The following is a 19,383-nucleotide window of genomic DNA, read 5'->3' as shown; positions in this document are numbered from 1 at the left end:
TGTGTCATGTGTTCACTTTCAGGTCTTCTATCAGTCTCTAGAAAAGGACAATATAACATCCCTGTGTCTTGGCTCATTGTGGAAGACTAGGGTTACTGTATTACTTTATATTAAAGAGATTACGACATCCCTTTTACAAGTATGAGTATTATTGAGCTCTGATGAGAGACTTGTCTCCTTTTAGGACCAGACTGCAGGTAGAAAATACATGACAGTATCAGAGACTCACTATCCTCTTATTCTGTAGTAAAGAGTTCAGTTTGCGAGGAGCTAACCAGCCTGTCCCCCTGCTGCGGCAGACACAGGTGCCTGGCCCCACTCGGTCCTCTGCTGGCTGGCCTCTGCACTGCGGGGGGAGCAGGGTGGAACATGCTTACGGGGCTCATCTGATCACAGCTCCCTTTGCTCCCCGGAAGCTGTGTGGAGGAGCCTAGAGGACTGTGTCCACCAGGGAACAACAAGGGCCAGCTGTTCACTGAGTCTGTACTAGCAGAGGGGACCAGGGGCGGTAGGTAGCTGTCCCTGTCTTGAGCGGTGGTGGTGGGTTCTCTATTGCAGAGGTGGGAAGCCTCAGAGCTCTGGCTGTGAGTCCTTGGATGTTTATGTTCAGAGGGTTATACTTTCACCAGATACTGTAAGTGATGACCTTGGGCTAGATTCTATAAGATCCGCGCTAGCCTAGTGGCACTGTGTTAGAGTGCTCAAATCCACAAGCGGCTCCCGGCATTATACCTAAAGCAGAAATTGCCATTGGCTGCACATAGTCGCATTATTAGAAATCCCATGCAGCCTTGTTAACAAATTCAAACATTGGAATGTGAGACGTAATCTACACCTCGATTAGGCTGATAGAAATCCTCGTTATTTTGTTGAATGATTTTCAATTTGAGCGTCATTATCTTTATATACAGTTGAAGTCGGAAGTATATATACACTTATGTTGGAGTCATTAAAACTAGTTTTTCAACCACTCCACAAATTTCTTGTAAACAAACTATAGTTTTGGCAAGTCGGTTAGGACATGTACTTGTACATGAAACAAGTAATTTTTCCAACAATTGTTTGCAGACAGATCATTTCACTTATAAATCCCTGTATCACAATTCCAGTGGGCCAGAAGTTTACATTCACTAAGTTGACTGTGCCTTTAAACAGCTTGGAAAATTCCAGAAAATGATGTCATGGCCTTAGAAGCTTCTGATGGGCTAATTGACATAATTTCAGTCAATTGGATGTGTACCTGTGGATGTATTTCAAAGCCTACCTTCAAACTCGGTGCCTCTTTGCTTGACATCATGGGAAAATCAAAAGAAATCAGCCAAATTTGTAGACCTCCACAAGTCAGGTTCATCCTTGGGAGCAATTTTCAAATGCCTGAAGGTACCACGTTCATCTGTACAAACAATAGTACGCAAGTATAAACACCATGGAACCACGCAGCTGTCATACCGCTCAGGAAGGAGACGCGTTCTGTCTCCTAGAGATGAACGTACTTTGGTGCGAAAAGTGCAAATCAATCCCAAAGGACCTTGTGAAGATGCTTGAGGAAACAGGTACAAAAGTATCTTTATCCACAGTAAAACAAGTCCTATATCGACATAACCTGAAAGGCCGCTCAGCAAGGAAGAAGCCACTGCTCCAAAACCGCCATAAAAAAGCCAGACTACGGTTTGCAACTGCACAGGGGGACAAAGATTTACTCGTACTTTTTGGAGAAATGTCCTCTGATCTGATGAAAAAAAAATATATAACTGTTTGGCCATAATGACCATCGTTATGTTTGGAGGAAAAAGGAGGAGGCTTGCAAGCCGAAAAACAGCATCCCAACCGTGAAGCACAGGGGTGGCAGCATCATGTTGTGGGGGTGCTTTGCTGCTGGTGCACTTCAGTATATCCACATAAGGAAAATTATGTGGATATACTGAAGCAACACCTCAAGATATCAGTCAGGAAGTTAAAGCTTGGTCACAAATGGGTCTTCCAAATGGACAATGACCCCAAGCATACTTCCAAAGTTGTGGCAAAATGGCTTAAGGACAACAATGTCAAGGTATTGGAGTGGCCATCACAAAGCCCTGACCTCAATCCTATAGAAAATTTGTGGGCACAACTGAAAAAGCATATGCGAGCAAGGAGGCCTACAAACCTGACTCAGTTGCACCAGCTCTGTCAGGAGGAATGGGCCAAAATTCACCCAACTTATTGTGGGAAGCTTGTGGAAGTCTACCCGAAACGTTTGATCCAAGTTAAACAATTTATAGGCAATGCTACCAAATACTAATTGAGTATATGTAAACTTCTGGCCCACTGGTAATGTGATGAAAAAAATAAAAGCTGAAATAAATCATTCTCTCTACTATTATTCTGACATTTTACATTCTTAAAATAAAGTGGTGATCCCAACTGGCCTAAGATAGGGAATTTTTACTAGATTAAACGTCAGGAATTGTGAAAAACTGAGTTTAAATGTATTTGGCTAAGGTGTATGTAAACTTCCGACTTCAACTGTATATAGCCTACACTTTCTCATTCTAAACTTTTAACGCCAGTGGGATGGGTGTGGCTTCAAGACAATGACTGCAAGAGGAGCTGCTCACCAATTTGACGACTCCCAACGCAGTTTCCTACCTCCGACACCACCAAAACATCAGCTTTGCAGGTGTCGGCTATCGCTGGTTAGTGCTTGATCTGACTGAATTTCGGCCCTTGTCTGGGAAGTATGCATGTTACCCTTATCAGACAAATAATCAAAGTGACATGCCTTGGGCTTGATAGCAGAAAGCCCCTGAAAACCTGTAAATCCACAGAAGTGGTAAAACAGGTATTTTGGATCTGTTAAAAAGGAGAGCATAGAGCAGACTATAGGCCTGTTTGAAATAAGCACCAGGATCCAAAGCCCAAGATAACGGAACACTGAGAGGTTACACCTGTTGATGGAGTGATGTAGTTCAATTACCACTCTAAAGTGACATCTATTAACCATAATCTTTTTCACTCAATTATTTGTGTGCAATGTTTTTCAATATTTGTAGCAGATGAGAACTTGACAACACTGGAAAAAAGGAGAAGTATTTTTGCAACAATAAACCACTAGATGGTAGTGAGGATCAATTGATCTGATTTTGTTCCAGATATAGGAGAACATGTCAGTCAGTCATTTATGTCAGATCAATACAAGAAGAAAGAAAAGCAACCAACTGTGTTTTTTAGGAGTTTTATTTATAGGAAGTGTTTTTTAGGAAGTTTTTTTTGGTAAGTGTTTTTTTAGGAAGTGTTCATTGAATAAATGTATGTCGTTCTGTCCTTGTTATTTGTCTATTAATGTTCTGTATTATGTAACGTTTTGTGTTTTGTGTGGAGCCCATGAAGAGTAACTGCTGCTTTAGCAGTAGCTAATGGGGTTCCTAATAAAATACTAACGTCAAAAGACTTAGGACACGTTACCAATTTATTTGCCTGGCTACACAGACTCCTTGCTCTGGCCAAACGCTACGCCACGCCCAAGGACATTAGTTTCTTCTCAGCAATGAGTCTGGATCTGAGTAACTCCTGACCCTTCACCGAATGCGAACCCATTCGGAGCCGTCTGATTGGTCCAGAAGCTGATGGGTTGGGCCAGAGCCAGAACACACGTGGGTAAAGTGGTGGTTTGAAAATTGATCATTGGCTTTGATACTCTGATTGGTTAGAGAAGATCCAATCACTAATGACTTTGTTTTGTACAACAGCCCTCTTGCCCCTCGCCACCACAAACGGCTTCAATGATGGCAGTCTCAGACTAAAGTATGTAGCGAACAACAGATCAGCGGAATAATTTAGTGTGAGTCGTCAGGCTACCAATTTATACCTCCAAAAATCCCAGTTGGAGGATTCCTGAATTTTCCTGCTTTTTACATCTTGATTCCAGCCAGGATTTCTGGAAAATTCCAACCAGGATTTCGGGAATGTTCCAACCAGGATATCGGGAAAATCTGGGAATGTTGGTAAAGGTATCGTATTTATCCCACCCTAATACTGTATGACTGTACTGTAACTGTATCACCCACCTGTTACAGTGGGCTCTGGAGCCTCAGTGACATCACGCTGTGTCTGGTGTTCCTGTTCTACTGTACATTGGAGTCATGTACCCTGTTACGTTCCCCAGTTTCTATGTTCTGTTTTGTATTTGAGTGTGTGTTTCAGGAGGTGGCTTCCGGAAGTACTCCCCAACCAGCTGATTGGTCTACCCCAGGCTAATTGGTGATTGGAGCTGACCCCGCCCCCTCGTCAAGAAGCAGCTGACACTAATCACCATTGCCACCTGAAGATAAAAGCCAGTGTTCTGCCCAAGAGAGGAGAGATTGAGAGAGAGGAGATGAGATTTGGAGTAGAGATTTGGAGATTGAGAAATTAGATTGTGATATAGTGTTGGTATAGTATCAGAAAGTTTGGTATGTACTGTTGTTGTTGGTAGCAGTTTTTCTATGTCCTGTGTTTGAGTGTTTGTGAAATCATTAATAATTACTCTGTTTCATTTGTTCCCAGGGGGGAAGGAGAAGGCACTTTTGTGGCCTGCTGGAGGTCATTTTGAAGGGCGCTGGCAGTGCACCTCCTTGCACAAGGGCGGAGGTAGCGGTCCTGCTGCTGGGTTGTTGCCCTCCTACGGCCTCCTCCACGTCTCCTGATGTACTGGCCTGTCTCCTGGTAGCGCCTGCATGCTCTGGACACTACGCTGACAGACACAGCAAACCTTTTTGCCACAGTTCGCATTGATGTGCCATCCTGGATGAACTGCACTACCTGAGCCACTTGTGTGGGTTGTAGACTACGTCTCATGCTACCACTAGAGTGAGAGCACCGCCAGCATTCAAAAGTGACCAAAGCATCAGCCAGGAAGCATAGGTACTGAGAAGTGGTCTGTGGTCACCACCTGCAGAATCACTCCTGTTTTGGGGGGTGTCTTGCTAATTGCCTATAATTTCCACCTTTTGTCTATTCCATTTGCACAACAGCATGTGAAATTTATTGTCAATCAGTGTTGCTTCCTAAGTGGACAGTTTGATTTCACAGAACTGTGATTGACTTGGAGTTACATTGTGTTGTTTAAGTGTTCCCTTTATTTTTTTGAGCAGTGTATATCCAGACTCAGGACATAAACCACAGCTCCAACCAACAGGCTCTTTTCTCTGCTGGCAGCCGGGTCATATCTGTCCTGGTTTTACAATACCACTGGTAATGGATGATCATTAGCTAGAAGTCCCACCCACCCACCCACAAGCCCTGCTATTTGCTTTGAGGTATTTACGTAAAGTCTCACTGTCTGCCACTGGCATACCACGGAGCTATGCCTCGTCTCGACTCCCCACTGTGTAGCTAACGGAGGGGTGCCTAGCGCCGCCAGCTGATCGTCTTGGTTTTTTGAAATGCAAACAAACAGAAGTGAAGAGTGATCTAGTTACAGAGGAGGGTATTAATTTTAGATGTGAGGTCTGACTGATGGAAGGGTGGTTAGACTATCCTGGCGCAGGCTGCTACCAAGGGAGATGGAATACCAGACTGGTTCTGCATCCCTAATGGCACTCTATTTCCTATGTAGTGCACTACTTTTGACCAGGGCCTATTGGGGGAATAGGGTGATATTTGGGATGGGGACTGGGAGCTACACAGCCCACTGCTTCTCAATGGAGTGTTGACTCAAAACCCAAACTCTGCTTCGCAGAAACGGCTGCCCTTTTACTCTGAAAATAAAACAGCCTATTTTTTTCAGTGTGGTGCAGTGGTAAAATGATAACTCTCCACACCTCCTTCTCAGTCTATTCTTTCTCCTACTTAAAGCAGTGTTATATGGGCTCTATTTGGGACCATGCCTACTAGTCTACAAACTTCCAAAGCTTGACAATAATGAGATATTGCGGTAATTTAGTCATTACCGTGGACTGCCTGACTGCTAAAATTGCAGATTCCTTTCCTGGTCCACGGCCAAGTCTATGAATTAATTCCAACAACCCCCATTCGAGGAAATGGGACATTATACCTATGTTTGTAAAAATGGATGATTGATTGCTGCATGCTAAATGTGAATGAGATCATACAGTACCCTGGCTTGGTTCTGACTGACTAGACTATGTTTCTGGCTGTAATGGGAAATTATTTGAATAATTGTCCTCCACAAGGAAATCTGAGAGGGAATTGTGGATCTCTCTCCGCCAGTTAGTACGTTCATACATTAGTCACACTGTTATATCTCAGCCAAAATGTATTTTGACTAAACTTGCCATAGATATCTGGCATTTATAAAATTACACTGATTGGCCAAATGGCAAACTTTGAAAGGTCACACCTCTCACCCCGTTTCACCTAAAGTCATGAAATTCAGTGCATACTGTAGGTCCCTCTCCTCACAAGGAACACATTTGCGTCAGGGACCCATAAGGTCTGCCATGATGGATTTTCCGCCATTTTGAATTTTGTGAAGAACACTTAAAAAGCTACTTTTCTGGCACCAGATGACCGATCTGCACAAAACTTGACTTGTGGTATCTATGGACAAAGGTTCATAGAGGTCCAGCGCAATATTTTCCAGATTAGTACCAAAAACAATATGGCTGCTATTGACCATGAACATTCACGTGGTCATGGTCTGGCACATAAATGCATATAAATCAGTCCAGGATATTCGTATTGTAACAAAATTCAGGAAACATGTTGCAAACACTGTCAAGACTCAACATGTGCAAGAACATTTATATCGGGGGTGCTATAGTAATCATTACGTTAGTCACATGTGATATCTCAGACACCACTGGCCCGATTTTGACAAAACTTGGATGAATGATGTTGTCACGCCTGCTCCCGCTCTCCCTCTCTGGCGCTCGAGGGCGCCAGGCTGCCCTTCATTACGCACACCTGTCACCATCATTACGCACAGTTGCGCAATATTGGACTCACCTGGACTCCATTACTTTTTTGATTACCCCCTCTATTTCAGTCAGCTCCTCAGTTTGTTCCTGTGTCAGCATTGATGCCATTATTTTTCCCCTGTCCACACGCTATTCCTGTTCTGTTTCATGTCTATTGTTTATTAAATGTTTTTTAAACTCCCTGTACCAGCTTCTCGTCTCCAGCGTCAATCCTCACATATGTGTCTTGCCATAGAGATGCATAATTTACAAAATTACACTGATTGGCCCAAGGGTGGGTGCTGCATCATTCGTGGGGGATGACATGTTTACTTTTGCCTTGTTATTTTCCTGTATTTCAGTCTATAATGATCTGTTGTAACAAAGTACTGATGTTTCTACCTTTGACCTGTTTAACTGACAGTATCAAACGTCTGCCAGTGTTGAATGTGATGGTTAAAGTTTGATGCCAGACTGAGCTGAGGTCACACTGATAATGTATCTGTGACACTGTGATTCTGTAGCAGCTGAGGTTGTGACTTCCTACAAGTTGGGATGGTGTTTACAGAACATTCAGTGCTATGTGATTAATATAGAAGGGCCTTCTCAGAGGAGGACATTTTCTTTGCTGAATTCTTGTAATAAACCAGATGGATTTTTGATTGATATTATCTACGACCGCTATCCTTTCTATTTACCTGAAAATCTCCTTTACACTGGCTAATAATTTTGCCTTTGAATTGCACTTTACGTACTACAAAAATGCTGGTAGCAGAAACAGAAACATCCCTAACAGACACTGTGCAATCCCATCCTAGTCCCTACATCTCAGGAGACGTGTCCTGCGTGTCATAGTGGGTTGGAGATGTGTGACATGGCACATAAAAAGATGGCTTCCCCATCTGTTGGGCAGGGAACACCTACATCTGGTGTTCCGTTCTCTCTCCTTCAGTGCCAGAGGAGCACGACAGAGGGGCAGCCAGCCCAGCCCCAGAGTATAGAGACTAGACTACTCAGTACAGTAGGAACTTGGACTGATTGAAAGAGGATCAATCTTGTGCAGCAGTGTGTTTGGCCAGATCCCTGGAAAGACTTAGTGCCTCTGGCCTCAGCAGTAACCTTAGATTGAGGCTTTGCAGACTGGGCGTATACAAGGAATAATATGCAGATTGCCAACAGCGGTTGAAGGCTGAAGGTAATCAGGTCCATCTGAAGGGGGCTTGGTGATGACTGTCCTAGGTCAACAACAGGTCACATTGGTTCTCGCTGTGTTAACCAGGCGGCTGTACGTGTCGGTGGCAGTCAGCTCTTGGCTTTTAGAGGAGCGAAAGGCTTGTTCTCTCTGTGGGGTCTTTCACATATTATATTCTATTTTTCATGGCCTTGTCTATAGCTCAGACCCGAGGTGTAAGCTGTTGAAGGCTTATTTAAGGACATCCCAAAGAAAAAGCTGACAGAAAAGAACTGACCTTTTTACTTCCAAGTCTTCAGTGTATTCTGCATCTCAGTCCAAGCACATAATGTACTGCAAGTGCAGTATATTTTCTGAGAGCACAGACAACATTTTAACTGGAACAATAGTGTGAATTTCCAAAATAGCAACCTCTCTGGTATTTTGATTGGAATCAAACCCAATTCTTACCTGCAGAAACTGCACTTGGCTTTTCAGCACCTCGCACTCTTCAGTCAGAACTGATCTGGTAGTGAGGAGAGAATACCATTTTTAGGTTAAACTCTAAAACCCTTGCATTTCTTGACCTTTTACAAATGATAATAGATTTTAACACCTTTTAGTAAAAGTATTAAACTAAAGAAAATTGCATAGTGTTAAACACAAACCAATTCAAATGTATACATAGCATGATATCAAGGTGTAATTTTTCAGGAAGTTGGCTGCCGGTTTTCATCGAATACCGCCTTGAATCCTGAACGGTCAGCCAAATGCATAACAGCATGTACTACGTCCATATCTATTACACAACTTTTCTTATGGTATTGAGGGAGCCGTGGCCTATTTTTCGGTTATGTAACTATTGTAGACTTAATTCCCTTCTTTCTTTTTTAGAAGCAAAGGAATCTTCTGCATGCTGAGGTCTGGTATTCATTTTCTTACAATGGGGGCTTTTGTTCTGTGCAGGGATGGAGAGGAGAGGGCTGGCTGGCCTCCACCCTCCGCCCTCCATCCCCTCCTACTCTCCCCCAGCTCCCCACCAAGGCAGGCCCAGTGTTTGCAATCCCCTCCAGGCCTGGTTGGGTAGGGAGCTCCAGATGCCTGGCTCTTTCTGCCACAAGGCCAGGGGGAAAGGGAACCAGGTTGGAGGACACAGGCGGGAGAGAGGAGAGCAAGACAGGAGAACAGTGGAGAGGAGAGAGGAATGTCATCTACAGTGAATAGATCCCTGCCCTCTCCTATGACCAGGAGAAGGCAGAGATCTATTCACTGTAGATGACAGGACAGGAATACACTATAATGGAGAGAAGGAGAAAAGAGGAAGGTAGAAAGAGACAAAGCAGGGTGGTATCCTAGTATCGTAAAGCTACCGCCTTTCTCTTTACTGTAATGCCATGTTTGTACAATGATGAGGACATGTCTGGTCTGTCCAAACAGGCAGATTTAGAGAGGGCCAGAGTGGCAGAAGTCTGAAGAGAAATCTGACTCTGCACAGAGGAATGTGTGAAGAGGAAAAGGGGTCCCATTCCCACAGTCCCACAGCTGTATTCATTTCATTACAGCACTTCGCTGACTGTGGCTCACATTTACCCCATGGCTCATGGTCTTTTCTGCCTGAGACTCTTCATGGATGCAGACTAAGGTCTTGCAGTCACATATTCTGCAGAATTTCAAATGGCTGCAGTTTATAGGGTGCATTACATAAACATTAGTCTGTAATTGACATTTTTGGAAATGTTGCTCAGTCACTTACTTGATGTGGGCCACAACATCATCTATGTGGGTGACATTCAGCTTGTGTCTCACGCCATCAATGTCATCTTGGCTGGTAGTAGAGCTGTCTGAGCTCTGGGAACAGGACCTGTCGGACCAGAAATGCATGTCTAAGGTGCATCCACATGACTAGAAATACACAATGACAATGTATGTTTGCAACTGTCCTTTTCCCTCTTGTGTTGTAGCAGTTGTATTACAGTATGTGAATGTATGTATGTGAATGTACCTCTTAACAGTCAGACTAACCTTTCTGCATGTTGGCTCTGGCTGAATTGTATTCCACTAGAGGGAGGCCTACTATTCACAGTGTCACAACGGTTGTTATGGACACCCAAGGCGTAATTCACCACACTAGGACTGTACTGGAATATGTCTGCATCTCCATCCCTAAAAATCAATAGATACACACAAATAACCCCCAACGTAGTGTGAAGGAGTCAGAGTGGAGGGAATAAGATGACAAAGGAAAGACAGAAATAGTGAGCCAATAATCTGGCCCCCCAGTTTTGACCCGTTGGTGCAACACAAAGTGAGTGTTGTATGTCTGTCAACCCTGACGGGCCGGTCGGCGAGCAGGCCTGTCCTGCTTTCTGAAATCCTCTGTCTTAATCTTAAGACTACCATGCTGAAAATATTAAAGCAGTGGAGCAGAGAGAGAGATGGGGAGAAAGAGAGAGAGATGGGGAGAGAGAGGGAGAGATGGAGAGAGAGATGGGGGGAGAGAGAGAGAGAGAGAGAGAGAGAGAGAGAGAGAGAGAGAGAGAGAGAGAGAGAGAGAGAGAGAGAGAGAGAGAGAGAGAGAGAGAGAGAGAGAGAGAGAGAGAGAGAGAGAGAGAGAGAGAGAGAGAGAATAAATGATAATGGTACAACAGCAGCGGTCCTACAGCCTCCAAGAGTCACCAGCCATGGAACAAGGCCTGTTGAATGAGGGGTGAGGGGGGTGAGGAGAACACCCCAGCAGTGTCAAAGTAGGGATATTTTGTTACTAGGCTGAGGGATTTAAATCAGGAGGCTGGCGCAGAGTGGACACTCCCATTTAGCTGCACCTGCCGAAACTCTTTTGATCTCCAGGAAAAAGGCTGTTGCAGATGCTGGCCAAGGATGCCCAACCCTTTTTTAAATCACAAAGGGTTGCGTAATTACGGAGAAATACTGCTCAATCCAAGTGGAAAATAGGAAGATAGGCTACTCCCCCATGAAATTAAGGACCGGAAAAGCTTACAGAATGCATCCTCCCTTTTTGGTCAAAGCCAACATCTAGGCTATGGCCTGTTGTGGATAGCTAACTGACCCATATATCAGCAAACTTGATTATCGATGGAATACAAAATACTGACTGTATTGAAGCTTGCAGCTCTTGAGTCCTATTCCTGAGTCTTACACCACAGTGCACAACTTCTGGTGAACAAGACCGTGTGGAGGGTGAGTAGAGGTAAGAATCCCATTTCAGTGGCAGGCTGCTAGTGGAGCTACCGGGTCTAGCTGTAATGACAGGAACAGAGGCAACATTGTGAGGCAGTGTAGTACATTTCACTAAGTAGCTTACTCCCAGAGAGAGGAGGAGCCCTGATCTCAGCTAACAAAGATGGCATAGACGCCCGCCGCAACATCAACAACCACACCAGACCATTCAAAAACTCCTCCTGTCCTGGAAGATTGATAAACTACAGATGTAAAATAAGTTACACCACAACCACAGACACTTTTAACATTTCTCACTTCCCAGCTCCTCCCGCTCCAATTGTTATGCTAGTTCCGTTCAGAGATTTAGGACCTCCTTGGGCCTGTTTTCAGAAAGCCTATTTATTCAGAGTACCTTTACTCAATGGGCATTCAGCGTACCCCCTATTTCTCTCCATAATGGGACAGGTGCAGCTGCACTGAGGACGCCGACCACAAATAACTAAGTCAATGGCATGGAGAGAGGACCACACAATGGGACAGGTGATCTGAAAAGTTGCCAACCAGCTCCATTAAATCAGTTCACTTTCAAAGCAAGATTAATCTTAGCTGCTAAAGTCAGACACCCTTGTTCATCAAACCCCTCAGATGTAGGGTATTTAGTCAACTCAACAGTTTCCTGCTTTGGGTAGGATCGATTGATCAAGGATAAAGAGAAAGCTCCAAACCTGGAGCGATATTAAAGGGAAATGATCCAGCAGCTTTGTCCTGAAAGCAGATCAGCTGATTTACAGTGAGGCCCTTAATTTGCTAATCAAAGAGAGGGGGATCATGGAGGATATACACACAGACTATATTCCAAAGGGTACCCTATGCCCTACATAGTGCACTACTGAGCCCTATGGGCCCTGGTCAAATGTAGTGCACTATATAGGGAATAGGGTGCCATTTGGGCCACAAACACAAACACAGGGCAGAGGCAGAGACCAACAGGACCAACCAGCAGGCAGCAGCGTGGTTGGCACTTGGCAGGGGTTCAAAGCAGAACGTAGTATCAGGGATAACATGGTACTGATACCCAAAGTCTTAGCATTACCTTGTTGATTTGTCCACAGGACGTCTGGATGTGCCGACAGAGTTTGTTTGAAGTGGGTTTAAGATGAAATAATTCCTGAATGATACACATTCCTAGACTATTCCTAGTATACCCTTTAATAGTCCCATAGTCTTAGCTAAATCTGATCTGATTTAAAGTAACAATAAAGCTATGAATGACAGTTTTTGTGAGATAGCCACTGCCAATACATTTCTAACTGGTGCATCATATTTATTGGATACAATCTTCAGTGATTTGTGTTTTTCCTGAATGGCAACAAAAACTCCAATTATAGGGGAAGAGTTGAGGCGGAGCTACATTCTTCAGAGCCTCCAACCAGTTGCTAAGGGACGGACACGCCTCCCCTTCAAATAGGTACCTGTAAATTACTGCCTTTTGTCGGACAAACGGGCTCATCCGGATGCAGGCCTAGTGTTGGGTGGGCAGTATTAAAATAGGGCCCCCATTTGGGGGGGATCTGGGTGATTTGTTGCTTAGGAGATTATGAAACCTCAAATTCTGCCTTGTGCTTTTACAATTAGGACCATAACATTTACAGCCATTTTGGAACCTTACTATCTTCTTAGATCTAATTATTACCAAACCATTTGTAACTGACTGAAAACACAGTAAGCATTTAAAGATATCATTGTTGAAGAAAACTAAAGGTACAACGTGTGAAACAAGGGTCCTGACCCCTAGGCCCAACCCTTTCCCAGTGGAAATAAAAGTCTGAATGCTTTTACTGGGGTCAGAACATTTATCACCTGGAACTAATAAAAAAACAGGCAGGGAGGGAGAGACAGGGAGAAGAAACCTGGTCTGGGAAACGAGATCCACAGACATCCCAACAATGTTGGTCCTCTCTCAGATGAATGAAAATGTAAACATATATTTTTTTCTCTCAAAATTCAACCATTAGGCAATCATGGCGTAAGAAGAAGTGTTGGTGTTTGACAATTTGATAAATGCTTTATCAATTCCAAACTGAATAGAAAACTAGAAGAGGAAGGGAAAGGAAAGCCAAAAGGTTTATGGTAGTAGTTTCTTCCAAAACGTTTTATTGTTGCTGATATTCAAACAAGTTGTCACCAATGATTAATAGGCTACGTTGTATTAATATGTTGGTGTTACATAGTTCTTAAGTAACTGCATTGTAATTGCATAGTATTGGCCTATGTCCCAAAATGGCTCCCTATTCCCTACATAGGGCACTACTTTTGACCAGAGCGCTATGGGCCCTGGTCATAAGTAATGGACTCTATAGGGAAAAGAGTTCCATTTGGAACACAGGCATGGAGTTCAGTCATCATACAAGAGTCTTCTCCTCACCTGCCCTCCAAGGCTGCTCTCTCTCTCACGGTCCCCAGCAGCAGTTGGATCTCAGCTTTCAGCAGCTCCTTGATGGCAGGGGGGTCAGCCAGGGGGGAGTGAGGTGTCTTCAGCCTGTTACCCAGTTTATGGCGCACCGTCTGCCAAATCTGCTGCCACATAGTGACCTGGAAGTAGGAAAAATGGGGATACATGGGTTAGGACATCAGGAGACAATGCTGTGTAACTTTAGGCTTATAATGAGTGATGAGTCATTATGAATGATGAGATATCAGAAAGACCTGTGAAATGTACATGACATTCAATTGAGACCCTGGCCCATCTTATAATATAAGTGTTCTATTTAATAACGTGCCCTGGCCACTGTTGTGCATAGAATTACTGCATGTGTTTTTCACTTGGCTGGTTTCCCCCAACAAGTTTGCACACTATTCTTTAAAAACACTACCTTCAGGGAAAAACTATTAAAGGGGCTACTGCTGAAGAAAAGTATTGTGGTGAAACTATTATGGAACTGTAGCCAGACAGGAGAAAAAAAAGTGAAAGTGCTATGAAACTGTAGCCAGACAGAAGAAAAAAAAAGTGAGTGATATGAAACTGTAGCCAGACAGGAAAAAAAGTGAAAGTGTTATGAAACTGTAGCCAGACAGAAGAAAAAAAAGTGAAAGTGTTATGAAACTGTAGCCAGACAGAAGAAAAAAGTGAAAGTGCTATGAAACTGTAGCCAGACAGAAGAAAACAAAGTGAAAGTGCTATGAAACTCTAGCCAGACAGAAGAAAAAAAAGTGAAAGTGATATGAAACTGTAGCCAGACAGGAAAAAAAAGTGAAAGTACTATGAAACTGTAGCCAGACAGGGAAAAAAAGTGAAAGTGTTATGAAACTGTAGCCAGACAGAAGAAAAAAAAGTGAAAGTGCTATGAAACTGTAGCCAGACAGAAGAAGAAAAAGTGAAAGTGTTATGAAACTGTAGCCAGACAGAAGAAAAAAAGTGAAAGCGCTATGAAACTGTAGCCAGACAGGGAAAAAAAGTGAAAGTGCTATGAAACTGTAGCCAGACAGGGAAAAAAAGTGAAAGTGCTATGAAACTATAGTCAGACAGAAGAAAAAAAAGTGAAAGTGATATGAAACTGTAGCCAGACAGGAAAAAAAAGTGAAAGTGCTATGAAACTGTAGCCAGACAGGGAAAAAAAGTGAAAGTGTTATGAAACTGTAGCCAGACAGAAGAAAAAAAAGTGAAAGTGTTATAAAACTGTAGCCAGACAGAAGGAAAAAAAGTGAAAGTGTTATGAAACTGTAGCCAGACAGAAGAAAAAAAGTGAAAGTGCTATGAAACTGTAGCCAGACAGGAAACAAAAGTGAAAGTGCTATGAAACTATAGTCAGACAGAAGAAAAAAAAGTGAAAGTGCTATGAAACTGTAGCCAGACAGAAGAAAAAAAGTGAAAGTGCTATGAAACTGTAGCCAGACAGAAGAAAAAAAGTGAAAGTGTTATGAAACTGTAGCCAGACAGAAGAAAAAAAAGGGAAAGTGTTATGAAACTGTAGCCAGACAGAAGAAAAAAAAGTGAAAGTGCTATGAAACTGTAGCGACAGAAGAAAAACAAGTGAAAGTGTTATGAAACTGTAGTCAGACATCAACAAATAAAGAGGAAAGAGAAAAAGTCAAGCAAATATTCTGGCTGATGAAGTTTAAAGTCTGGAGTCTATTACATTTTTTTTGCACCTGGTCCCTGACATTCAGTGTCTATGCTCCATGGAAAGGCCAGCTTCAAAGCCCACTGCTGTCCAGAGGAGAACGTTTAAACATGGTCGTTCCCTGTGTCTTTCAATCTGGCTGTGCCCTCGCATACGCACACACACATACACACACACACACACACGCTACCACTATGTCTAGCTGAACTCCGGCCAGGCAGCCACACACTGCTTCCCATAAAGCCCCAGCAAGCCATTCTCTATGCAGGTGTTTATGGAGTCAGCCCCCAGGATGCTAACAACAGTAACAAGCTGTTCATTGCTTAATTCATCTCCAAGTGAAACCCATCAGATGACATGGGGAAGGAATTACAGTGTGGTTAACCTGAGTTGTTGACTCATTGTTGTTGTTGTTGTAACTTCACAATGGAGATTGAAGATGTTAAATGTGGAACGTGATAAACATTTGAAATAGGCTAATCTAATAATATATTTTTCATGCTAGCCATCCACAAACCAAACATTGACTTAATCCTATGCAATATCCAGTTGCACAGGCATTACTAATGTCCGGAGAATATATGGTAGCTCAAAGCCACATGGTTTGGCAGAGATCCAAGGAAACGTGCCCTGGCCTCCTCATATCCTGTGTTAAACTTAAAAGGAACTGCTGCAGACAATGGTGACCTAGATGGAGAGAAGGCCAGTCTGGGTAGTATTATTATGATTCTCATCTAGAGATTTAACGCTGAGGGAAAGAATTCATTTACTACAGGGTAGAAAGCAACAACAACAACAAAATACTGAAGGAAATGTAAGGTTGGTTGAGTGAATAGGGCTCACATGCTTTTTTAACTAGAAGTCCTTCCTTCTCTACCTACATGTACAAATGACCACGACTAACCTGTACCCCTGCACATTGACTCGGTACCGGTAGCCTCGTTATTGTTATTTTATTGTTACTTTTTACTTTAGTTCACTTAGTAAATATTTTCTTAACTCTATTTCTTGAACTACAGTGTTGGTTAAGGGCTTGTAAGCATGTGACAAATACAACCAGTCGGCGCATAGAAATTATGTCATGCATATGCTCATAATAATCTTATCAACAAGACAGGGTTGGCTCTTAACCCCTAAATTGGCCCATAAGCTAATTTAAGGGCCTGTGTCATTTTTCTTCTATTACGCAACTATTCCTGGGGTCTCCTTCATTAGATGTTTGTCCTGTAGAGTGTGACTGTATTTACACTACTGAACTGATCTAATATGGACATTTAAAACATTGCCCCTAGCAGAACATAACTGTAGGATGACATCATTGGGGAGAGTTAAGGCTGGAGACCCAGACAGGAAATGGGTGGTTTCATACATATTTATTTTTCCTTTTTGAATATGAACCCTATATTATCTACTTCAATTGAAGTTACTCCTGCATTGCTAATGGGGTAGTAATTCCCGAGCCAGCCTGGTATAATATTATGCAAATTACTCATAGCCTGTTGACCTGTTGTATGTTACTTGATAACATTTTCAGACGGAGTAGTTGGCTTCAGAATAAACCGTTTAAAGCAGTAGGTGGCCCGTGGGCCAAATACGTCCCGTGGGTGATTTTATTTGCCTCTACCCCCCCCCGCCCCCCCCCCCCCCCCCCCCGACTTTTCTGCGAAAAATAAAAAATAAAAGTTGGTACTGGGCTGTACGCACTACCGGTGATCAGGCCTACAGTACCACCGTTGTGTCATCAGCAAACTTAATGATGATGTTGGAATCGTGCTTGGCCACGCAGTCATGGGTGGACAGGGAGTACAGGAGGGGACTAAGCACACACCACTGAGGACCCCGATGTTGAAGATCAGCGTGGCCGATGTGTTGTTACCTACCCTTACCAACTGGGGAGCGGTCCGTCAGTAAGTCCAGGATCCAGTTGCAGCGGGAGGTGTTTAGTCCTAGGGTCCTTAGCTTAGTGATGAGCTTTGTGGGCACTATGGTGTTGAACACTGAGCTATAGTCAATGAACAGTATTCTCACATAGGTGTTCCTTTTGTCCAGGCTGGAAAGGGCAGTGTGGAGTGCGATTGAGACCGCATCATCTGTGGATCTGTTGGGGCAGTATGCAAATTGGAGTGGGCCTAAGGTTTCCGGGATGATGGTGATGATGTGAGCCATGACCAGCCTTTCAAAGCACTTCATGGCTACCGACGTGAGTGCTACGGGGGCGGTAGTCATTTAGGCAGGTTACCTTCACTTTCTTTGTCAAATACTATATCTGTTTGGGATTGTTGCTGTTAATTTGCAGTGTACAAATTATTTATATCTATGTTCTGACCCCCCAACCATCAGCTCAAGAAAAAAATTGTCCCACGGCTAAATGTAATTGGGGACCCCTGGTGTGAAGAAAGTCTCGAGCCACGGTGTGAGTGAGTTGTTTTGGAACAATCTGAGGACCTTGTCTTGAATAGCTGCATGCAAAGCCTCACTTAACTAGAGCTCCTTGTGTTTTACACAACATCTCATTCTACATTGTAGATTCTATCTAAAGCTTGCATGTCTTGTTGCGATTACTTGCTGTAATTGTGGCATGTTCACAGTTTAATGTAATCTATTTAAAGTACTAATGCATAGCATTTGCCAACTATATAATATTATCTAGTAGTTACTTCTATCTTGAGTTGTTAGGAGAGTTTATTGAGTCAAGGGAACTTACTCAAGTGATTTCCAGTCCACCCTTATTGTTTTGGCCAAATGTAATGTGTCAGCTATTGCTGATTGCTACCTAAAGACAGATATTTGAACAATGCAGGACCATGGTCAGTTATTCCTCCAACATGAACAGCACCCTTAAAGTGACAACCAGAAGTTGAAACAATAACAATGCTCTCACCCACCACTGTTTCGGTAAAAAGCTGAGGGATGGGGATGGATATGTGTAACCACTCTCAAATTCAAATTCATAGACAGAGCTATGGATGCAAGGAGTGACCATCCATGATATCAAAAGTATAGATTTAACCATCTTTTAAAGCTATACAGTTTTTACTTACATTTACTTTGTTTGCAAACATTTGATTAAAACAAGTTTATATTCTGGGTTCTAGTGGGGTATGACAGTTGAACTAGCTGAAGTCATATGAGGCATTTAATAATCAATGGATATAGCTAGCTATATCATTCATGTATAAGTTTAAAAATGTATGTAGCAACTGCAGATTGTCCCTTTAAAATGGCTTGGTCCTCACCTCAGTATGAATCTCTGTGTACATGTCAATCAAAGCATCTCCAAACATGCCCCGGATGTCTGGGGGCTCTGGCGCCGGGACTTGCTCCACGATAAGATTCCACACCGAGAGTGGGCATAGCTTTCGGATTCTTCCATGAAGACACCTAGGAGTTTAAACGGTCTAACAGAGGGGAGAATTGAAACTAGTCATTGACATATGTCTGGTCTAGAAGTAATTTGCTTCATAATAATAATTTGCCGGTTTTGCCAGCAGTAGCAGAAGAGTGCTCGTCGTGGGTTGTCTGTCTCATTTGGCTACTGTAGATAGCTAAGTCAGTTAACGTTATAGTTAGTTGTTAGATAGTATCTCAGTAACATTAATTGAATAATTTCATGCACATTATATTTGTGCTTAAATTTTACATTTTAAAACTTGAGAGAAATGTGAGCTAACCTGCTAGTTAGTAAATCAAAGACTAAACTTACCTTGTTGTTGCTTCCTGTATCCAGTGTAAACATTCTTGTATCCAAGGCAGGCATATCGCCAAATCAGTATCCCTCCACCACTGCTTAGAATCAACTATTTCTGGTGTAAATAAAATGTTCAATAGTTTAATTTTGTCCCCTGGAAAATCCATGGGAACATTATTTCAGCTTCATATTATAGTCTACAGTTTTATTGTTGTACTTTGTTATTGCATTAACCTGGTTGAATACAAAGTCAAACCAGATGTATTTTCTATAATAACCACACATTAATATCTTATTTCATACAAAGGAACGATAACAAAAAGAGAGCAATGTTAGTTAATCTTA

The 19,383-nt window shown here is 42.8% G+C and overlaps 1 protein-coding gene across 1 annotated transcript; it reads right to left on the bottom strand.

Annotated features, from left to right (window-relative positions):
* Positions 1–236: 236 nt before the first annotated feature.
* Positions 237–19,086, bottom strand: LOC129824602 (coiled-coil domain-containing protein 24-like). The gene is given in 7 exon segments (XM_055884287.1): positions 237–591; positions 9,803–9,910; positions 10,072–10,212; positions 13,655–13,821; positions 18,587–18,703; positions 18,706–18,731; positions 19,026–19,086. Coding segments are annotated over 7 exon segments (975 nt in total).
* Between the last annotated feature and the right edge of the window lie 297 nt (positions 19,087–19,383).

This window comes from Salvelinus fontinalis, chromosome 26 (assembly GCF_029448725.1).
Source record: "Salvelinus fontinalis isolate EN_2023a chromosome 26, ASM2944872v1, whole genome shotgun sequence".
Taxonomy (NCBI): domain Eukaryota; kingdom Metazoa; phylum Chordata; class Actinopteri; order Salmoniformes; family Salmonidae; genus Salvelinus; species Salvelinus fontinalis.
The sequence above is the reverse complement of the archived record's forward strand: the minus strand, read 5'-3'. Positions and strand labels throughout refer to the sequence as shown.